Below are 24,126 nucleotides of genomic sequence, written 5' to 3'. Positions count from 1 at the left end.
GGTAGTTATAGTGATAGGACGTGCGCTGGACGTGCATACTGAATACTTGTTAGGTACACCCGATACTGCGACAAAAAATGTTTTTATTATTATTAGCTCTTGTTCACGATTAACTTTTTATTAATATCAAAATCGTTTCGAACTACGTTAGCCAGACTGGTCTATTCAAGCCGTCCAAATCATTGGACGATTGCGAAGTAGGTAGGTAGGTCCCTACAACCACATTATGACTATTATATTATACACTAACATACACGGACGTATCTACTATGTAAATACTAATAACTAATATAAGTAATAATAATAATTAATTAATAATAGTATAACAACAATACGGCAATTGGCATAGACCGTACCACTCATTCGTGTATAATGTAGGTATGTACTATGTATGTTGCGGCACTTTGGCACGGTCATGTAGACAATCATTATTTATAAATTATAATGTTCAGAATTTTAGAGTTCAACAAGTTAGTAGTTACTGCGCGGGTACCACCGTGAGGCACGACGCTTTGTCCGTTCACTCCGTTTCGACAGTGCGGCCACCGCCACGACGATCATCACCGCCCGATCATCGGGCACGGTCTCAGGAGAATATGAGTATATGACTAATTTTTATGGAAGACGGTGTCCGGTTAGGTTAGATAGTCTGATAGTATCCGCCTCCCCCCCACCAATCGACGACGCTCGATTCTCGTGATTAGATAATCGCGAGTATTGCGTATGTGTACCGTGTGATCGTGTTTCCGTGTATGTGTATGTGTGTGTGGGTGTGATTGTGTGTGTGTATGTGCAGTGCGCGTGCGTTTGTATCCCTCATAATAACAATAATAATAATAATATTATGTGCAAATGTGCAATTGGCAATTGTCATTAACTACTGAATAACAACATTAATCGTTATGCAGTATTGCAGCCAGCACTGAGCGTCACAGGCTCTTAACGGTCGTGTTACCAGTTAGTACTATTTAAGTTGTTTTAATTTCGAGTTTACGTCTGTTTGCCTGGCGGTGGTGTCTGTGGTGTTTCGTAAATGTTCGTAATAATAATACATTAAAGTACGACAGCAGTTGTAGTGCCGAAAAACTATAAAATTATTCGGTAGTCGGAGGACAACTATGGTCCCACTACACGATTGATCTTGTGCAGTTCGTAATTTCTACCTGTCGCACTTTTGGTTCTAAGCCTCTTCCTCCTCTCAGGAATACCGAAGCTTAAACAATATTATGCCGTCGTTGACACACGGGTTGCTGATCGTGTTGTGCTTAGGCCGAACCATGGCGTACATCGAAAGTAAGTTAAAACCGTCTAAGAACACATCACTTATACCTAACATTTATAAGGGTTTAGACCTGGGGGAATTCTATAGAGATTACTATACTCACAGTATTAATATGTCGCTACTCTAAGCATGATCAACTCTGGTCTTCATGAGCATTAATTTTTATTGTCTGATGGCCAAGTTGATTTATCACTGCTCGTCAATCAAAACTCCAACAATACTTGTAAAGTTGTTGGCACATACTGTGGTTATAATAATTGGGATATACCTATTAGTATTATTACTAAAACAAGTTTTTAAATGTTTATACTTTTATTATTCATTGTATACTTAATATTTTCTATGTTTCTTATGAATGATGACTCAACCAAGGAATTATAGTTTTATTACTGGTAGTTAATAGGTGTAGAGTGGGGTATTATTTTTATATTTACAATTATAGATCTATCGATAAATTATGTTTGAATAGCAATAACCAATAGGTAAATAAAAAAAAAATAATAATAATAAAAATTATAATCAATATCAATAGGTAACTCTTAAGTCATAACAAATCATTATTTGTTAAGTCTATTCTTATTGATATTTATATTTTATTTAGATATTAAACAAAAATATTTTTTATTTTAATAAATAAAAAATAATTCCATGTATGAAAAATATTGCAGACAAATAACAATTAAATTACAAATCTGTGTATTTTGTTAACATAAATAACTAGTGAAAAAGTATATGTAAATGCATTTATTAATAACTTACCTACATGTTGAACACATTTTTAATTTTAATTTTGCCATTTCTCTCGACATAAAAAAATTACTGGTCTAATCAAAATATTTTTATTATATCACATTGGTATTGAAACTATTAACTAAGTAAAATGAACAAAATTATTTTCATTCAAAATAGTTTTAAATATTCATACACTTTACATATTATACTAATTTTATATTCATCTATTGATGAACCTATACAAAAATCAAATGTGTTATAAGTTTATTGACCTTTTAGTAGTTCTTCCATCTCATTTTACTTTAATTTTGTGTGAATATGTCACTATATTGTGCATTTTATGTTTCATATTTTTATCAATCATCCCCCAAGTGCAGGCGGTAACTGAAAAACATTTTTTGGGGTCCAACCATTTTTTAAATACAGATACTGAAAATGTATAGTCGTTAAACTACTAAAATGTTTCTACTTTTAAACATTTTGGGGAGTCCAGACCTCTGGAGATGAGTTACTGAGAATCTTTAAAAAAAAAATGCTTTCATTCAGACTTTTCTGAAAACCATAGTTTATGTGTTTGTTTGACAATACAAAATAATTAAACTGTTTTATCCTTTGTTTGTAGAAATCTTGGAAAACGATAGTGTCTGCTCGATGAGTTTCTTTTCAAATAATTTAAACCTGTCTGGTCGTGAAGATCAATCAGCTATGGTGATCAAAGATAACCAATATTTTCAGAAGTGGAGCGGCAAGCACGAATTTAACTGTAAATTTACAGTCACTTCCTCACTCGGGTTGGGTGTTTTTGCTGTCATACAGCATTTGTCTTTTAGACGTAATGCTCAAGGACAATGTATTGACTATGTACAAGTATGTATTTTCTTTCATTATTTATATGTATTTATGTTCAATCCATTTTTATGATTTGACTTTTATAGTTTCGCCATGCTGATAAAACCATAAGTGTTCTAGACATAAATTTTAAATTTAAGCCGACGTCAGAATCCTGGAGTGAGAAAATTTGTGGAAAAATAAATGCATTTGAAACTAATGTTGATAATGAATCTTACCAAGGCAGTGATGGTAATGATGATAAAGAAATAAAAAATTCATTCACTGATCATAGGGGTATGATTGAAGTTAAAATATTTCTTGGCAATAGAACTATAGAATCCAATGATGAATTAAAGTTTGAGATTATATTTACATCATTTCAAGGTATAATATTTATAGTTAAATACCTTGCTAAATTTATTATATTATTTTAAAAATGCCTATATTTTTATTTTTTGAAACATGATACTGAATTGATTTATTTTACTGTAGAATGCAAATATGACAATGGTCATTGGAAAAGTTGTGGCAGAAAAACATGTATTTTTAAAGACTTCTTTAATGATGGAAAAGTTAACTGTCCATACAAAAGCTGTAAAGATGAGAGTGGTTGCCGCCCAGTAATCTCAGTACTAAATAGTAACTATATGAGCACATCAACTTTAGCGACCAAAGTTGTAGCTGCAACAGTTGCTTGCCTGGTTACCATGATTTTAGTATTTATTGCGTTCCTATGGATATTCAGACACTGTGGAACTGCATTTTGTTGTATGGGAAACCCTAATAGCCATCCACATTCTTCTGAAATGCAGCCTGTACCACGTTTGGATACAATGGCTATTGTAGCCACAGCTCCACCTGATTTTATGGCGCCAAGCGGTACTGAAGTGAGAACAGCTGACAAAGATCTACCACCTTCATACGAGTCATTGTTTCCGAGTAAATAGTAACTGATCAATATTATATGGAGTTATATAATTTCTTCATCAATCTCATGTAGTTTTTAAGGTGGATTTTATACTTTTATTTAACATTTCTATCTGAACAAATTTATCATTATTATTATTATTTTTATTAATTTTATTTGGAGAGAAATAAGTAAGACATTTTAAACTAAGTACACCAACCATGTTCGATTGTACCAGTGATTTTATAATTTTCAAGATAAAATTGTTTTTCTCTTAATTCAACTATTTAACAAATTAAAAAAAAATCATTTAGAAAATATTAAAATTATGACTTATTTAGATTTTTTTTTTACGTTTTATTGGGATACAGTGTTTTATTATTTTTTCAAAATGTTGATAAAGAAAAACATTGTAGCCCACACTTGATTTGATCAGATAATAGTAAAAACTATCATCTATATTATATTAGTATTTTTTTGTTACACAATTTTATTATAATATATATAGTATATTTTTTTTATTTACGGTTTTGTATTGAAAATAAATAACTATTTATCAATTAAAGTATCACCCACAATAAGTATACTCATTTTAACTAAAAGAAAACTAAATATTGTAGACACACAAGACTGAATATCGCATAAATTTCAAATTTATTATTACATATTATATTTTTATGTACCTATTTTGGATATCATGTAATAACTTAACTAACTTAACCGAATTAAAAAATGAATAAATAACACTTTATTATCATCTATGTTTTACTATAAAACTTAAAATCATAACTTCAATTTTCTATTGTTTAATAAGTACCTTTTTCAACTATATTTCATCATCACGACACATTTTCTTTTTAATATTATAAGCCGATTCATATAATATTCGGATTTGTATATTATACTAAGATATACTGTGTAAATGTATTTATTTTATCAACTAAAACAGTATTTAAAATAGTTTTAGTTTTTAAACTTTATGCACAGCACGGTATATTTTTAAATATCTTTTATAGCTTACATAATTAACTGAGCATCTAACAGTCAAATTTATTTTGATTCTAAATTGTTGCTCTTGAATCATAGTGCAACATTTATTAACACTAATATTTGATGTTCAATGAACAAAAATATCTCATATTACATTTTTCCAGTGATGTCAGTCTTTTAGAATATGGTCCATGGGTGTGGACTACCAGCTTTCTAAATAATTTTTCTGTTATACAATTATTTTATTTTTGCCTTTTAAAAATATTATTTTAATCGAATTTTGTGAGGTCTTACCTTATATTGTAATATAAAGTAGAGTATAAACTATAAGTATACTATGTGATTTACATTTTACTTAACACTAATAGTAAGTGCAATACCACATCACTCTACTATAAATGTGTACCATTACTTTGAATGTTTAAACAATAAGTCAAATATGCATAATGTCTAATATTGTGAAACATCATTATTATTGCATTATTTATTATATATTATTTTTACACAATAAGACATTAAGTATAACTCAATTAATCTGACAAAGTATTCTTAAAGAACAACTTTTTTATATTTGTACAGCTATTTTATTATTGGCTAACATTAAGTAAAATCAACTTTTATATTCTTGTATTCCTTATGTTTTTATATTGATTTAAGTACCAAAGACAAAATATATTGCTGTACCTTAATAATGCTAGATACTTTGGTATTTGTAAGAAATAATTACATTTTTATGTTTATGCATTATATATCTATAAACTATATCAGTATACATTAAAATATATTCATGTTTGTAAGACATTGTATATAGAATTAATATTATATATTTATATTTGAAGTATTATTTACTACACTTCAATACTGTAAATTGATACTGTGATAAAAAAGTATATTTTATATCTAATATATAAAATTTGTTATTGAACATAATAAATATTTTTTATTTTTTCCTGGATTAATTTGTATTGATCAAAAAATGTATTATATGCTGTAAAAACACTAAAAAACTCAATAATAGCAAATTTAACAAAATGTATTGAATAACAATACTTGTATATTAAATAATATAAAAAAATTACCTAAACGGTATACAAGTTAAAAATGGTATAAGTACCTATTACTTATTAGACAAAAAATTTAAAAATATTTTTGCATAATATGATAAAAAAATATAATATTTGGTGAAAATAAAAAAAAATGTATGCCAGTAATAATATAAAAAAATAATACATTGGATACATCTTGGAGACATCATTTTTTTATATAACCATGTTATTTCATTCTATGAAAATTTGTCAATGGTGTTTTCAATGAGCTTCTATGTTTTCGATTTAGGTATATTGACATAACTTCAAGTTTTAATTTGTGTTTCTGATTTTATTTCTTTCAGTATGTCAATTACCTTAAAAATATTTGAATAAACAGTATTTAATTCACAATATATGATTTATATCTAATTTTTTAATTTACTTAGAATAAAACCTTAAAAAAAACTTCCAACACATTTTTAACCGTACCTCTTTTTAGACAGTCCTAACTTTGGGTGGTATAGAATTTGTGTTGTAAAAAAACCGAGGCTTTTTGGGAATTTATTTGTTTGTAAAACCTTTTTGACGGGAGCCATGTGGAATGCACTGAAATATTATTAATTGATATTCAATATTTTTAAAATATTATGATGTTGAAAATTTTCTATGTGTTACGGAGTCACAATAATTATTATATTTCAAAAAAATGTATAACCGTTGTATACCTACAATTTTCTGTATGAGTGATAACTGATAACTAATTAAGATGTCCAGATGTTTCTTATACACGGCGTAACAGATAGGCAATATAGGTACATGACAGTATTAAAAACAATATTTCTTTATTCGTAACATTAAAATGATTCATAATAATAGAGTATATATTGTCATAATAAGTTGTTCTTGCTGTTTTTGGTATCTATTACATTCGCCAAACTGTTTATGAAGACTATCACGTGAGTAACCATTCTACACAGTTTTTAGTGGCGTACTGACGTGCGGTGATATTTGAAGCTTGGTAAGCACTCAAAAAACCCTATTTATCGAATGTTCGATATCAGAAAATTTGTTTCTAACAGTATTTATATAACCACTCAATAACCAATACGTGTAAAAAGCTAAGGATTTAATTAAATTTTCAAAACATAAGCGAAAGTCTGGAGAAAATTTGACAATTTAGAAGCGAGAGCAACTTCCCACATGTGTGATGTGTTGAATTATTATAATTGTTCATATTATAAGTATACATATTAGTTCATCAATTTTCAGATAGTGGTTTCACCATTAAGATTTTGTTATGGTTATATGTAATTTTATAAATTAATAATAAAATAATTATTCAAGTGGCTGTTTGTATTAAAAATATTAAGTAATTTATTACAATTCCAAACAAATCGATTACACTATATTAGTAAACTTATATATATATATTATCATACTCAATAAAGTATATGCTACAGTATATATATTAGTTATTATTACTTTATATGTCATACAAATTTCAAAGTCGTCATAGACTTAGGCCACTTAGGGGAGTATGATAGTATGATACTCATTAAGAAATGGATTGAAAACGTAACCAAATGCCGTTTTTTGCCACCATCATAGGTAATCCATTTTGTAGCTTAAGCGGAACTTCTGTTTTTTCACATGGCAAAATTTGGAACGTCGTCAATATTTGTGATAGAACCATTTTAATTTCCAGTTCAGCAAATCGTTTTCCTGTTAAACGATTTTAATATAAGAATTCGTTAATAATATTGGTATACGTAGTAAAATTCAAATTATTATGAAACACTAATCTTGATGATAAAAGGTACCTATGCAAAATCGCGGTCCATCGCCAAACGGTAAGTAAGTACCGGATTGTCGTTTTGCCTTTTCTTCCGGTGAAAACCTTTCTGGGTCAAAGGTGTACGGATCAGGGTAATACTTTGGGTCGTGATGAATGCTGTTAACAGGAATCATGATCTTTGTTCCCTTTTCGATCACCAACGAGTCACCAGGTACGTGATATGTCTTCACAGCTTCTCTAAATAGCGCATTTGTCACTACATACATACGTTCTGTTTCTAAAACATACAATAGACGATGACGGTTTTTGTATATTAGCAATATTAATTAGATATTATAATACATTATTTTTTCATATTATACACGCAGAACTTACATTACCCGTGAATTTATAAATACCATTATATGGAACCTACTCGGTAAATATTTCTAAGTTCTAACAAAAGACTTATTAAATATGTTCAAACATGTGTTTTTTTTTCTATTATAACAGTCAACAGAGATATATAAGTATTTAGACAATATTAATAGTTTATAAATATGATATAATATGATCTCGTTTTACTTAGATACCTATACTTATCAAACATCAAGTCATTAGTATTAAGTCATGGCCTGCGTATATACATAGCAAATACAGTTCAATAATAATATATATATTATATACGCCTAATATTGCATTTACTAAAGTAAAAGTAATTTATAATTGATAATAAATGCTACCTTAATTCTTAGTGTATATTCGTATAACAATGAAATAAAACAATTTAACAATATTTATGTCTTAGCCCCCGTCCTATAATTGTGCAATGCATTATGCAGTCAATGTGATATAAATTTATATTTGTTGGTAATTATTACTTATATGTACATGTCCATTGTTAAATAGCACTCCGATATTTACCCGCCAAAACCATATCGGTGTAATGAAGATCCACCAAAAAATCATTGTTCAGTTGTCCGTGTTGTTTTAATTTCGAATTCATTTCGTCACGCATTTTGTCTTGGATGTGTTGGTTCAGCGCTAACTGATACAAACAGAAACTCAACGTGGAAGACACAGGTTCAAAACCGGCCAAAAACATCAGGATCGCATTTGCGATGATATCCTGTTCAGTAAATTCATCTAAAATAATATAGATCAAAACACTAATTTATTATTTTAATACGTGGAAATTGAAGAGATATAATTTTATTCGGTAAATAATAATATAAACGACAGTGATTCGATAAAATTACAATAATAATATATTACGAATATTTATATGATATTTTAGACCAGGGTATTGTAGATAGGTATAGAATATAATTAACCGGATTTAGTGGTACTCGACTAAAATATTATATTGATGCTTTATCATGATTTTTGTGTAATATAGAAAAGCTATCGAATCAACAGTTTGTAGTGATCAACTTTACTTTCGTCGGTTGAGTCAAGCACCAACTCTTTTCTCGCTTGTATTAAGCTCTGTGCCACATCATGTCTGACTATGCCGTTTTCCTCCCTGTACCTGATGACTTCATTGAATGCCGAATCATAAAACGCAGTAGCTTCGGGCGAGAGCTCGGCGATTCCCAACAGTTTCAATATTTTCGGTGACACCGTTTCGGTCAACAAAAACCGGAAGTTCATCTTTAATATTTTCCGGGCGTACAACCGGAAATCGGAATCGTCGTTCTTGACGGTGTCCAATTTCAAACCGAATGCGCACGTTCCGATGACGTCTGTCGAGTACTTTCCCATGGTCTCCTTGACTTCGATCTGATCGTTTTCTTCCATTTTAGCCCTGATAAATCGCATCAGCTCGTCGCTGCACTCTGCTATTTGGTCGTGAGCGAGCTTCAGCTTGCCCGACGTGAACCCCGGGCTCAGTTTCTGTCTCATCACCTTCCACTTTGACCCCTCCATGAAGAATAACGCGTTGGCCATTATATTCAACGCAGGGTCCTTGTGGAAACCTCGGTCTGGGAAGTACGAGAAATCCTTGATTAATATATTATTGATCAGCTCTGGGTCTCTGATCATCAGGAACGGCGTCTTCATCTGATAGAAACCGCAATAGTTTTCGTTGGCAAATCGTTTATAAATTCCGTCGATGGTGGTCAACTGGTGTTCGACCAGAGTCAACATCTTAACCGTGTTGCCCACTAGCGGCCACGGTCGGTCGTGCGGTACGTTCAACTTTAGCCATTTGTCGTACGTGTTGGTCGTATAATAATAAATAAACGCCACGAGGACGGCTACTGCACTAATAACAGGAGTGTTGAACAAAAAACCGACCAAACTCGAAATCATGGTGACCGATATTAAATTTAAAATTTCAATACTCTTTTAATAATATAATGTACGTATGATATATCGCAATAATTCAATTGATTTCACTCGAAACCGACTCCACACGAGAACTGCGTTTATGTAAAATTTTACTCATAGTCGAATACGAATCCGATTTCACCGTCCACGAGTGGGATTTAAAGCATCATCTATCTGCGATTGTGTATGCTTTTTATGTATATTTTCGAGTGTAAACTTAGTCGTGGGGGATATACGGAAAATTATGATATGTGTAATTATATCTCGTTCGAATTATCAAGGCCATCGATGTATTTTGTAAATAACATACGCCCACACTCAAGGGCGCCTACAGAAATATAAGCCAGGGGGGGATAAAGTCAAAAACATAAATACTTAAGCCATTCAAGTAGTTAATAAAACACTTAATATTTAATACTAACTAAAATAGAGGGGGCCATGCCCCCCTCCACTGCGGGCGCCCTTGCCCACACTTGGTACGTGGGTATATAATACATATATGTTATAATAAAATGTCACGCCCATTGTAATAAATCATGTAAAATAACGAATTTGCGTACTTCGTTGACTGGTGGGCCAGAGGCGTCTTTAGGGGGACCCCAAGAATAATCTAATTTTTTTTCTTCAAATTTTCGTAATTTATATCACTGCCTAGTGCCTAGTAATTTGTGGGTCTATATATATAATATATGAAGTTCGCCCCCTTCTTATAGAAGGGTCCTATCGATAATCGATATAACTATTCTAATATATGTATAACTATAGTAAAATTATAAATGTTATAATATAAAATAATTTAGTGCAATATCAATTATAGTTAGTATAACTTTTTATAAAAGTTACATAGATATTAATACAATACAGATATTATCAACATATTTTAAAGAATACAAAATAAATAAATTAAAAAATGTTTAAAAAAAAATATTAAAGTGATATTGTAATATTATATACCGTAGCAAGTAATTAGTATAGGTAGTAGGTACAACGTATAAATGTACAATTGGTACCCGAGTATTTTACTAGTATATTTATTATTTATGAATTAATAGTGTGACTTTGACACGTCTCATTAGTTTATTTCCCTGTTTACCAAAAAATAGAGTTATAATGTTAAAATATAATTTTATTATTGGGTAAGCAGTAAGCACTGATAGTATTATAAAGGTGCTGTACATTTTTATTTTTTGTTGTGCACTAGCCGCTCGCCGTCATTACCGTCGTTCCTGCACCTGCAACAGTGAAGGGACATGACACGAAAACGTTGCAAAGATGTGTAGCCTAAACTATACTCACTGCAATATACACCTTGCACCCTTTTCGTCATAGCATTTCCTTCTCCCCAAATCGTCATTTATAGTGTTTTCCTGCCAACGTACTTTACTTAATTTCCTCCCATCTTTTAAATCTTTTTTTTTATTAATTTGTGTGCAACGTTGAGCACCTTCAGAGAAATTAATTTTTTTAATTTGTTATATTCTGATGCAATATTTTTTTCTTGTAATTGAAAAAATTGAAAAAAAATGTATACACAAAAAAACTTCGTATTGTAGTGTATATTGTTATAAAATTAACAACTTATAAAACCGTTACAATATTTTTAAAAACCACACATTACAAGGGAGATTAAAAATTAAAGAAAGTAAAAATAGTTTTAATAGTTAGAACTATCGAGAACCTCTTCTAGTTAGAGACCACTGAGAAGACTGAAAATTAACGTAAAAAGGTTTCAATTAGGTATACCATGGAGAGTAGCAGCAGAAGAAAGGAACAGACAGAGGAATTAACAGAATGGTTTTGATGACCGAGAACCCAAAAATATATTTAATACTTTCGCATATTGTGTAAAGACAAAAGATCTACATTAAATTGAACTTTAATCTAGAACTAAAAATTGACAGTGATTAGTGACACATCTCTAGTAATCTAGTACTCTAGTATCAATTTTCAGGTCACCACCATTGAATCGTCGAGGACATATGGTGATGATTGTAAAGACGTAAAAGCAGACGATTTTTTAATAACACAAGAAGTATAACATAATCTCGTAAAATACGACTTTGAAATCCGCATGTATTATAAGTTTTCTTTAAGTTTAAGCATTATTCAAATTTATCATAGGATTTTAAGTAATTTTTATTTTTTACTTTTATAACTGTAACAACTGATTCCAAATATCATTATCTGTTAAAAAACTTACATTGATTAAAATTAAATGAGCGTACACAAACTTAAATATATTACAATTTTGTAAGAAAATCTTTTATTAATACACAAAAACAAAAAAAAAAAAAATTATAAAAATTATAAAATACAATGGAAATAATATTAAAATACAATAATTATTCACAATTTTATACGACAATATTCATATTATGTTTGTGTTGACTATAAAAAATGATCATTTCCTTTTATCACCTGTCCTGTGCGTATAACGATTATATTAAGAAAAATTTTGAATCATAATAGATTAGAAAATATAATACCATAACAATAAACTTCAACTATATGGCCTATATACCAATTAGATAACATGTTTTTTTTTCTTTTCCTCTTAGTAATTAAGTATTTAAATAAATATTTAAAAAAATAAATATATATATATTTTATAATATTAATTTAATATTTAAATTTTTTTAAGTATTTAGTATTTTTTACAAAGCACATAATCTCAACAATCACAATAATAAATTAATAATATAATATAAATATTAACACATTCTCATACTTACACTTCTATGAACCCTAACTGATAAAGAGATAAATATTCAAATAATGATTTTTACTTCAATCAATTATTTTTGTATCAATCAACAATGTCAATTTAACTGTCTATGTTACTTTAAGATTATAATAATTAATTAAAATTAAAATTAAAAATTAAAAAGGATATCTTTTATGACGTGATTCAGTTCTTTCAGACCATTCTTTTGGATGAGGAGACTTTTCCTGCAAATCATGTTATTAATTTATTTTGTTGAAATTATAACTGATTTAGTAAAGATTTAAAATACTTACTCTACTAGACCGATGTTTATCACCCACTATGTCATCATGACGAATATCAGCTGATGATTTTACATCTATTGGTAAAACAAATTTATATTTAACAGTATGTCAGAAAACTATTTTTGTTGAACCCACACTCTACATAGGAAATGCACATTTAATAGAACCAAATTTTTGTTGTTACCTTTAAAATTGATTTTATTATTAAAGTTAAAACTAAGAATATTAACTAGAACACCTAGTGGCAGCTACAGTCAAATTACCATGTGTATCCAAATAACTAAAATATGTGGGTATCCACATACCAAAAATCGTAATTTAAAAGTAATTATCAAAAGCATGTGTATCTGTTGATAAACTTGAGGTAAGCATAACCGTCACTGAAAACACCTCGTGAACCATAGTATTCACAGTTCATTGGCTATCCACATCAAGATATTATTAATATTTTTATTTTAAAGTACAGTGTAGTATAAATTATTCGGTCCATCAATTATTATCCCCAATATGATATTTTTAAGTTTTAAATAAAAAATAAATTACATAACATACTTTTAACAATAAATTAGTTTTATTTTTATTTAAATAAAACATTTAAATTCATGTTCTTTGTATATTTTTAATCATTATTTATCTGCACCCCCTTGGTCCCAATTATTGTGGATAATTTATTGACACTCCACTGCAAGATATAACTATAAAAAATAATTTAATTTTAATAATAAAATATCAATAAAATCTTAAAAAGTTGCCTAGATAATATTATTATTATTATAGTATTCACTCTAATATTAAAGCTAACATCACAAAATTGGTTCTGTCAAACACAAATTTCTGTTATATATGGGTTAGAAAACATAACATAATAAATTCAAAATTTTAATATTAACATACGTTTCTCGTCTTCTTTGCGTCTCTTTAATTCAGGTGTAGTTTCATCACGCCGGTCATGCTAAAATAAAAAAAAATATGAATTCACTTTAAGTAATTATATTAATGTCTTTTAAATCAAAGTATACATACTCTTTTGCGACTTAATTTACGATCTTTACGAATTTCTTTTAGTGAAGTTGAATCAGTAGATTGTGATTTTTTAATCTTCTTATCTTTTTTCTCTATCAAAGCTGATCCATTTGTCTCAGATTTAATGTCGGGATTATGCTTCATGAGTTGCTGTGAGTTAAAAAGGATAACGAAAATGCAAACCAAAAATAACAAAATATAAAAAAGATACCAAATTACCAAAGTATATAAGCTATAGATAACAATTTCTTTTCTTTTTTTTCTCCAAAAACACAAAAACAATAACCAAAATGTTATTTATTTAAAGGGATTGAATAACAATATTTAATTTACTAATGCAGATGATAAATAAGTGTAAATAAAAGACAAGGTTGTTCTTCAATCTTCGTCGAAAGTAGGTATTCAGCTACAACAGCTATTCATTGTTCCATTGTGTTTGAATGAATCAATTTCAATACATATTCGAAAATTTCAGTAATAATTGTAGTAACAACAAATTATTGAGGAAACATCATTCAGGTGACACTCAAAACACCATAAATTAAAGCTGCTTGAGCAATTTGTTTGAGAGATGAGACTACTTATTATTTGTTTTGTGAATATCAAGAGGAATGGAATTGTGATTATGTTGGCTCCATACTTCAGTTCTTACCTTCGTAATTGGACTGGTATCCATTTTTTTTCGTTTTATATCTGAAATAAAATAAAACCATTTAAATTTATGATTTATTTACAAATTCCATATTTAACTTTTGTATTTATAATATAAACATTATTTTAAAGCTATACCCTAAAATGTAGTAATAATAAATTAATCTCAGTGATACCTATGAATTTGTCTAAATTACAATTAAATATTTGCATTTTAAAAGGACTATTTGAAGTCTTCTAAGTAAAAAAATATATCGATCTAGTGGCAAAATGTACATTAAATTTAAAAACTTGTTAAAATCTTCATTATATACTCTTATTTAGTACTGAAATGTACATAAATCATTAAAATAAATATATAAATAAGTACAATAATATATATTTAAATATCACAAGTAAGCAAGATTAAATCTAAAAAAAAAATCTCTGATATTTTCTAATTTATTGATCCAAATTGAATTAAGAATTTGTAAAATTTAACATATCATTAAAATTAATTGGTTAAAATATTCAAGACAATATTTAATATTTACTATTTAACAATAAATGTAACTTTAATGTATAATATGAAGGTAAGCTAATGCAATTCAAAAAAAAAAAAAAAAAAATTAATTACAGTTTTTCATATTATTTTGAGTATTAAACTTTATCTCTTACCTTTTTCTTCAGCAGTGTGAGAACCATTACTTGCCACATCTACAACACAAACAGATACTTGTGATAAATTAATCCTCGGGATCTGAACTTTATTATGACTATTAGTAGGTTGACTACCTGGACTGGCAGTAAGTACTTGCGGTTTAGTCACATCATTCTAATTAATAAAATAAACACCAACAAATCATAAAATTTACTATAAACAAAATGATTTCTAAAATAATAAAAACTTGCATAAGAATCTTTTATTCTGTCAACATTATCATCTCTTTGTCGTTTATCTCTTTTCTTCTCATTTGATTCATCAAATTTTTCTTCCTTCAATACTTCTGTGATATTCTCTTGTACTATAACTTTTTCACTAAACAAATATTAAAAATAAAACAAATTACGATTATAATTTTGAATTTTAAGAAGTTTAAGATTTTAACTCACTTGACTTTTTCAGTATTTTGGATTTTTATAGGTCGTTTATCTGTTTTCACTTTGTTATCAATAACCTTCTTTTCAGCTTCAACCCATTCTACAATATGAATATAATATAATTAAGAATAAAATACTATAATATAAAAATTAGAAAATTTTGTATTTACCTGTTGATGATGTTCCATTAATAACTTTAATAACGGGCAGTGGTGGAGTTTTGGCTTCAGGAACTGTATCTTCGTCTTTTTTCTTAATAGATTGATTATTTTTTGTAGCATCAGACTTATTATCAACAATGTTTTTTATTTGACTTACCTGTAAAAATAATTAATTACATTTTAATAAACAATTCATGTAAGTAGAAAAAATAATTATACCTTTTCTTGAACTAGATGGAAATCACTGTCCTTAAGAAACTGACTAGCTCTACCTTTCAGTAGCCCACAATAAGACGTTGCTAAAGTGTAAAGATCTTGTCGTTTATCCTTTTCATCCTCTCTTACCTTTTCTACCTTTTTTTCGATTAATGTGGCTAATTTTGCCAGAACAGGAAAATGATTAACAATTTTAATGAGAATAATCAATGAGTTACGAATTTGTACATAATCTTTAGACTCTAGACAAACCATCATGGCCTAATAAACAAAATAAGTATTTTATACATTTAAAAAAAAAAATTTTCATTTGATTCTACTCACTTTAGTAATCTTATAATGCCATTTATGACAAACGTGTCTGAAGTTTTCATACCCTACATGATCATTGTTAGATTGAACAAATTGATCACTATTCTTACATTTAGTCACAAACCCAGGATATGTAGCACATTCTTTTTCAAATATATCTTTGGTTGAATGCCAACGAGTAACATTTTTTAGCATTTCATTAAGAAATATACCATAACGATGTGCTTCATTTTCTGTGCATAGTGTTACTGAATATGTTATATCACAAAACAACTAAAAAATAAATTAAATTATTAGTTGAACAGTTTATAATATTTTAAGTTCTAAATACTTAATATGAACTTACTTTATCATAGCATAAAAGAGTTGAAAAATTAGCAGTTTTCAATGAATGTAATGTTTGAACAAATTTAGCACAATACATAGCATCTGTATGTGTAAAAATACATCGGGGAAATAAACACAACTGTAAAAACTGTGTAATAGTCTCATTTTTTGCTGCTTTAACTGAACGAGATAAAAACCAGGAATCTTTTTCCTGAAAATATATTAACACATATTTTAATAAAAATAAATAAGTATAAATAAACAATGTTTTTACCTGATTCAACATAAAGAATATTTTTTCAACGTGCTCTTGTTGTTTTTTTTTTTCGTCATTCAATTTAGCTATAGTAATTCCTAATCGCTCTTGTTCTTTTTTTACTTTAGTGCTCTACAATGGTACATGATAATATATTAGCTATAATATTTAAATTTATACTTGTACAAAAATTGACATTTTTCAATATATCAGTAATTTATAGAATTAAATCAAATTTATAGTTATAATTATAATTAGAGTTAGGAATAGGTACACTATCTTTTAACTGGCTACCAACATACCACGAAAACGAAACACTTTGATATGAATATACACAAATAGCCATACTATCTAGTAAGCAACATTTCATTGATCCATCAACTTGGTCTCACCTCAAAATATTGTTTTAACAACAGGCTCCAAAACCAGTTCCTCCATCAAACCGATTGGTTATAATGTGAGTATATGATCACAGATTTAAGACATATCCTTAAGGTATCCATGCATATATGGCATAGACCAGCGGTTCTTAACCTTTTGTAGAACAAGGACCCCCAATGAAAGATTTTTAGAAATCGCAGACCCCCTGCCAATTTTTTGTTAAATACCTTTTTTTTACAAAACATTTGATGTTATCATAACCAAAATTATAATAATTATTTTATATTACAAATTATAGAAGTAGACCTAACAAAACATACACATTTATAATTATTTTTATTAAACTTAATTTTTCATAAAACTGTAATATAAATTATTTTATTTTTAATATTCTTAAAGCTGCCGTGGACCCCCAACATGAGTATAGCGGACACCCAGGGGGCCGCAGACCACAGGTTAAGAACCATTGGCATAGACAAAAACAAATTAAAAATGGATAGTTTAGCCAACAAAAACGCATCAGTTTCCAATAAAGTAACAATTGAAAAATGTGACCAAGCACTGTATAGTAATTAACTAATAACATATAAAAATTGTAAAATATGCCAAATTACAATAAAATAAAAAAATGAAATGAAACAAATAATTTCGAAACCATTATTAAATAAAAATTATGCATCTTCTATTTTTAAAGTAGAATAAATAAGAAAACTTTTTTTTCAAGTTTTTATTCAATCTATTACAATATAATAGAACAATAAGAACAATTAATGGATTTTAGAAAGTAAACAAAAAGACAGGTAAAACCAACTATAGAGGCCTCCCAATGACATGGTCAAGTCTTTCATTAGGTTAATACTTTAATAGTCACAATACCACTGCTTCTTGAATGTTTTATTTAGGATGCCTGAGATAGTGATAGATGATAATTTGAAGATTTTGGAGGGATTTTTATGGAGAGCTAGTCAGAATTTAATATGTATTACCAATTTTATAGAAAATATTTTGAAGCCCACTTACATAATAAACAGGTAAAAAAACAGTTAATTCAAATTTCCAAACCCTTAGCTTAGACCAGTGGTTGGCAACCGGCGGCTCACTTTAAATTATTTTTTTTTGATAAATAATTTGGAATAATAACAATTTTATTTTTGTCTGGCCCGCGAACTCTTATTAATTTATGAATGTGGCCTGGGAGTCCAAAAAGGTTACCGACCACTGGCTTAGACTATAGACAATTGCCCTCGGCTCACAAGTGAGTCGCGGCCCATTGGTTGAAAACCACTTATATTTTTTATACAATTTGAATAAAACTCACTGCTTGTTTTGAATCTCCCATTGCTGAAGACTGAGCTTTAAGTTTATTTATTTCTCGTTTATAGGCTTCATTTGGAACACATAAGTCATATAAAGTCAATGACCAAAATGTGACTAAAAATCCAGGTGACACATCTTCCCACACCTTCTCAGGATGGAGTGGAACAACAGATTTAACAATAGATGACATAACTTCTTTATGAGCTTCTGCATATTTTGTTTGTCTAACAGCTAATGATTTTTTTGAGTTGGGGTCAGCTTTGCGCAAAGCATCAAAACGAGTCTAAAATAAATTATACAAAAATTAATAATTATTTTAGAGTAAAGCAAAAAGAAATGATACTTACATTAATAGAATGATTAAACATAGGCCTAGCTAAAAAAAATGCTACGTCCATATGAACATGATGTTGATCAAGTAAATCATGTACAGATGGCAAGTGATTGATATATTCCTCCATTGAAAATGTAGACCCCAAAAATGTACCATATTGAACCAACGTATCTTGGCACTATAAAAGTAATTTCATTGTTATTTATATATATATATATATCTATATATATTTATGTATATATATATAAACACACAGATAAAGGATAGTATACTAGATTCAATATGAAAGTTAAATGTGGAGTATATTACTAAAAGATAGTAATGTTCAATAATAGTTTTATAGTGGGGGAAGAAATGGAATGCATTGATTAAACCTTTTTCTACTTTTACAATACCACTATCTAATAATTATAAATACATTTTAGTAAGCATTAGTATAACCAAAAGGTGTATTGACTCTGTAAGAACAAAACTATATATATTTAATCAAAAACATAAAACTTTTATGTCCAGTTTTTAATATTTTAGTTTGTGATATTACTGATATTAATTAATTTATTTATATCATAACACATGAGATTCAGAATTTGTTCTAAAAATCAAACATTGTAATAACATTCTTTCACACTGAACATAACCTTTTCTCATAAACACATTCCCACAAATTAGACTACCAATTCACAAATTTATAAATATTTTATATACTTATTATACTTAATTAATAATTATCATACTTGGTCATAGAGCTGTCCAGCAAGTTTGATATGAATAGATTCGTGTTCTTTATAAATAACACTATGCCTTTGTTGAGCAATTAACAGACATAAAGCAACAGCCAAATTGTTATGTAATAATGATTCTTTCAGTCTAATAGAAGATTTTTTTGTATTTCTAATTTGATTGTAGTAACCAGCCTAAAATAGTAAAATATGAATCAAGTTTTAGTTATATTAAGGAGAAAAATTTTTAAGTTTTCTTACCTCAGTTTTTAAATAATCACCACCTGACATAGCTTCAATTTGATCAGGAGTTATTTGTTCCATAACCTCAACACCAGCCATTCTCAACACAATCTCTTTAAGTATAAGAAGATCCAAACTACAGAAATATAAATTTATAAGTGAATAATTGTAATAATCACCAGATTTATATTATAATGTTTATACCTATTTTCTGTTTTTAATTGGTTTGCTACATATTGAAGAATTCCTGTAAGTTCGACAGGGTGTTTCTTAAAAATAGCACCACAAAATGATGCCGTACTTTGAAGCCATACTGAAATGGAAGTACCATCATGTTTCACTCGATCTTGGCCACTTTTACCTAATGTTTCTACAATACAATATCCAAGAACATCAAATGATAAACTTGTCATGTACTTTAAGCATTCAACCACAATGCTAGCTAAATTATCAAATACTTGAATTTGTCCCAGTATCTAAAAATAATTATAACATCCAACATCAACTTTGGTCCAATAACAATATTATCCAAAAAAAAATTAAATTTTGTAATTACATAATCAAATAAATAGCCAGGTGCATAATGTGATATTTTCCCAATAACACGACTAGATGGTTTAGTATTATCTTTACAAAGACGTTTCATTACAGATCTAGCTTTTTTCTGTACATCAACTTTCTTTGTTAATAATTTTGGATGATATTTATGTGTATCATTTTTCCAACTGTTATAAAGTGCATACCTATGTTTCATAAATAAATAAATAAATTTAAAAAAAATGTATCATGTGAAACCAAATAATAAAATTTATAATTATTGATAAAAAAAAAAGTACAATTTCAAATTCATTTTACAAATTGCTAATACCTGCAGTGATAAGGATAAAGTTGTAATAAAGTCCACAAATGCTCTGAAACACTACTTCCTTCCGCTAATGAAAGAGTAGGTAATAAGACACGATCCAATAATGACAAAGTGTCAAAATAAAATCCCGTTTCAGATGGAATATAATCTTTATTTTTAATTCCTTCCTAAAATAAAGATAAATCAAAATTAATATATTTATCTATTTAAAATATTTACTAATATTTTAGTTATAAATATGAAATGCATAAACACTTACATTAGTTAATGCTTCTCTAACAATTCTGACAATTTTAAACATAAGAACAGGATCACGGTGTAGTCCAGGACCTAATGTTATTAACATAGGTATAACTACATCATGAAATTCTTCTAGTGTTAATACATGTTTAAGAGAACGTGAATTTAGTTGAACATCAGTTGAATGTTTTACAGCTTTTGAATGAAGATTAAAAACTCTAAAATATATTAAACAACAGATAACAACAAGTCAATTGTATATAAAATAAAAACACTTACTGATTATAAACAGGTTTAATGACTTGATTTATAAGAGAGCAAAGTGCATCGCCAATAGGAGGATATTCTACAGCATAGTATTCTGGAAATCTTTTAATTAATACTTGAGCAGTATTCCAATCTCCAATTTGTAACATAGCTTCACATAAACAAAATTTTTGATTTTCTTCAGGCTAAAATTGTAAAACTAAAATATGTAACAAACATAATAATTTAAGAAAATAAAATATACTTTAGGCTGAATATTATCATCAATAGTTTCAGATTCCGGTGCTTTTGTTATGATCATACTTGAAGCTTTTCTCAAATAATCTTGTCCATTTTTTATATCCTTTTCCCAATTTGTTTTAATATCTTTATCATCTGGAATTAACTAAAAAAAAAAATTTAGTGATATTTAATTGAAAAATACTATAATATAACCATAGTCTAATTTACCCAAGGATAAATGTTATCCAGTCCAATTAAATTGAATTGAATCAAAAAAGCAATCAATCTGTAAGATGAGCGAGTTAAATTATTCACTTGTCGTAATTTAAATGCCAATACTTCAGTCAGTCTTTGTGATTCAGGCATATAATCATGTAGTAATGGAATAAAAAAATGTTCAGCTTTATTATCTGTATGGTGTTCAAATGAATCTAAAATTATATCTAACACACGATTTGGGTCCAAGTTGAAACATCCAATCAATGATTTAATAATTTCAACCATGATTTTAGGATCCATATTATCAGAATTTAATTCTGTAATTAATTTAGAATAGCCTTCAGATTCTTCCCGAAATAAATTATACTTTCGCTGTTTATAGCTAAAAAAAAGGAGTAAAATTAATATATACGTTTATAGATACTAGATAAATTTAATTAGAAAAAAAACAACTTACAAAAGTTTAGTTTTGATTTTAATAAATTTTGTAGAAAAAATATTATTTAATAACTTAATGTCTTTTAATGAGTCAATTTCTAACCGTTCTTTAAGTAATTTGTCAGTCAATAACTATAAAAAAAGAAATGTTTTATTGAATAAGTTATTAAAAATGTATTAAAAGTTGATATTAACTTTTTGTGATTCTTTGACGAAATTTCCAAAATATTCTCTTTCTAATCCTCCGTTATCTGAAAGGGCTGTGTCAGTATCTAAGTAATTAAAGATATCCATTACAACAGAAGCTATTTCTGCATTTGAACACTAAAAAACATATATACAAATAATCAATAACAAATTAAATTCTTATAAAATACTCTTAAACAATAATAGTAAGCTTTAATTTATAAATAAAAATAAAAATAAATGTATTAAAAAAATTGAACTAGGGCACACAAATACATATAATTAATGGCAAAAGTTGGGGGATACTAAAAGAAAATTTGTTACAAGCGCTATACTTACTAAATCGCTTAAAATAGATAAACCAAGATTTGTTTTAATTTTTCCTTTAATACATGCTATTAATAATGAAAGAATAGCTTTGGCCAAATCTGAAAACAATAAATTAGAACATTTATAATAAAATTAATGAACGTAAAATGATATAAGTATATACTTTGAACCTAATTAGGTAATTGAACAGAAAACCCAGGTGTAAATATTTATATTTTGAATAATTTAGTACACAGATAACTTAATATAAAACTAAATTTAAAATACTTTGTTGATCAACGTACCAGTAGGATTGCCATTAGATGTAATTGTTAATGAAAATTCTGATTTAGAACTTTTAACAAGTTCATGACATTTTGACAAACTAAAACAGAGTAAACATTCAAACCAAATCAATTTTAAAACTATTAAATTTTATAAACACGAAAAAATACATACAATTCAGTTTTTTCGGTTAAACCCCAACCTTCATACTTGTCCATCTTTAAGTGTTTAGATTTAAATTTTGAACAAAACAAAATACCTAAAACGGAAACATTCTAATATTCATCATTTGAATTGAAGTAAAAATATAAATAATCGAAATGAATTAAAATTCAAAACGTATAAGAAATAAAACAAAATTAGTAATTACAATTTTATCATTTATCGTAGAATAAAGATAAAACAATGAAGTACAAGAAAAACAAACCTTATGCTAAAAATCGTGGCGGAAAAAAACAATACAGTAGTTTTCATTCGAAAACACACGCGGTTTGATAATCAATTCAAGGAGGTTGTAATTCAAAGTGATTTTGTAAACACGATGTGTAAAGAAGATAATATTATCTTAGTTCGTGGTTCGAACAACAACTTTACCGTTTTTAAAATATACGGTCAAACCATAGGGCATAGAGTAAAGAGTAACGTGGATAAAATTTATCTTAAATCTGTCAAGTCAACACTCAACAGTATCAACAGCCGTAGAGACTAATAAGCTGTGCGCATATATATTTATATATATATATATATATTTATGCGTGTTTAATCAATGCTAATATCAAACTTGTTGACTTGTTCAAACTGTTCAGAGTATACCAAATAATACTATATAGTATTTGAGTATACAAAGTTTAAAGATAATATTATATATAAAAACCTTGCAGAATGTACTCCTAAGTTGCCCCTCCCCCCGTCGGGGTGCCACCATTAGAGGTGACTTCCCCCTCCCGACAATCAAATCTCATCAAAATTAATTATTGTACAAAGTAGAATATAGAATAAGTATAGAAAATATATTAAATTTTGTTACAATAAAATAAAAATTCTCCCGCCCCCCAATTGATTATTTTAAGTTTGAACAAAACTAATAATCTTGCTTAAACATATCAGTTTATATTGAAAATAAATATACACAAGTGTGTTCCCTGTGGTATGTTCAATGTTGTATTGCCACATCTTTTTGTCACGATT

General features: G+C 28.0%; 3 protein-coding genes across 4 annotated transcripts; 1 reads left to right on the top strand and 2 right to left on the bottom strand.

Moving 5' to 3' along the window:
* Nucleotides 1-745: 745 nt before the first annotated feature.
* Nucleotides 746-5,697, top strand: LOC132919991 (uncharacterized). The gene is made up of 4 exons (XM_060981970.1): nt 746-1,293; nt 2,637-2,881; nt 2,950-3,229; nt 3,338-5,697. Exons 1-4 carry the CDS (start codon nt 1,227-1,229, stop codon nt 3,790-3,792), a joined length of 1,047 nt encoding a protein of 348 aa, XP_060837953.1. The 5' UTR covers nt 746-1,226; the 3' UTR covers nt 3,793-5,697.
* Nucleotides 5,698-7,118: 1,421 nt separating this feature from the next.
* On the bottom strand, nt 7,119-10,095 carry LOC132919990 (cytochrome P450 6a2-like). Its single transcript, XM_060981969.1, has 4 exons — nt 8,984-10,095; nt 8,469-8,690; nt 7,591-7,842; nt 7,119-7,492 (listed from the first exon to the last, which is right to left on the bottom strand). The coding sequence occupies exons 1-4, from the start codon at nt 9,858-9,860 to the stop codon at nt 7,326-7,328; spliced, it is 1,518 nt and encodes a 505-aa protein (XP_060837952.1). The 5' UTR covers nt 9,861-10,095; the 3' UTR covers nt 7,119-7,325.
* A 2,014-nt stretch (nt 10,096-12,109) lies between these two features.
* Nucleotides 12,110-23,322, bottom strand: LOC132920394 (THO complex subunit 2). 2 transcript variants are annotated; one of them, XM_060982756.1, is made up of 30 exons: nt 23,113-23,322; nt 22,959-23,038; nt 22,684-22,772; nt 22,354-22,482; nt 22,178-22,290; nt 21,730-22,102; nt 21,524-21,664; nt 21,292-21,464; nt 21,032-21,230; nt 20,776-20,939; nt 20,464-20,650; nt 20,112-20,383; nt 19,926-20,043; nt 19,680-19,859; nt 18,959-19,123; nt 18,613-18,894; nt 16,932-17,045; nt 16,677-16,868; nt 16,343-16,603; nt 16,022-16,279; nt 15,812-15,893; nt 15,654-15,741; nt 15,453-15,579; nt 15,219-15,375; nt 14,563-14,603; nt 13,911-14,060; nt 13,782-13,839; nt 12,897-12,961; nt 12,772-12,827; nt 12,110-12,307 (listed from the first exon to the last, which is right to left on the bottom strand). In XM_060982756.1, exons 1-30 carry the CDS (start codon nt 23,154-23,156, stop codon nt 12,280-12,282), a joined length of 4,386 nt encoding a protein of 1,461 aa, XP_060838739.1. In that variant the 5' UTR covers nt 23,157-23,322; the 3' UTR covers nt 12,110-12,279. The 2 variants fall into 2 exon arrangements, with proteins under 2 accessions (XP_060838739.1, XP_060838738.1); XM_060982755.1 differs by having other exon boundaries at nt 15,812-15,959; nt 23,113-23,321.
* Between the last annotated feature and the right edge of the window lie 804 nt (nt 23,323-24,126).

This window comes from Rhopalosiphum padi, chromosome 2 (genome assembly GCF_020882245.1).
Source record: "Rhopalosiphum padi isolate XX-2018 chromosome 2, ASM2088224v1, whole genome shotgun sequence".
NCBI classification, from domain to species: domain Eukaryota; kingdom Metazoa; phylum Arthropoda; class Insecta; order Hemiptera; family Aphididae; genus Rhopalosiphum; species Rhopalosiphum padi.
Note: the sequence above shows the minus strand (reverse complement) of the source record. Positions and strands in the feature narration are given on the sequence as shown.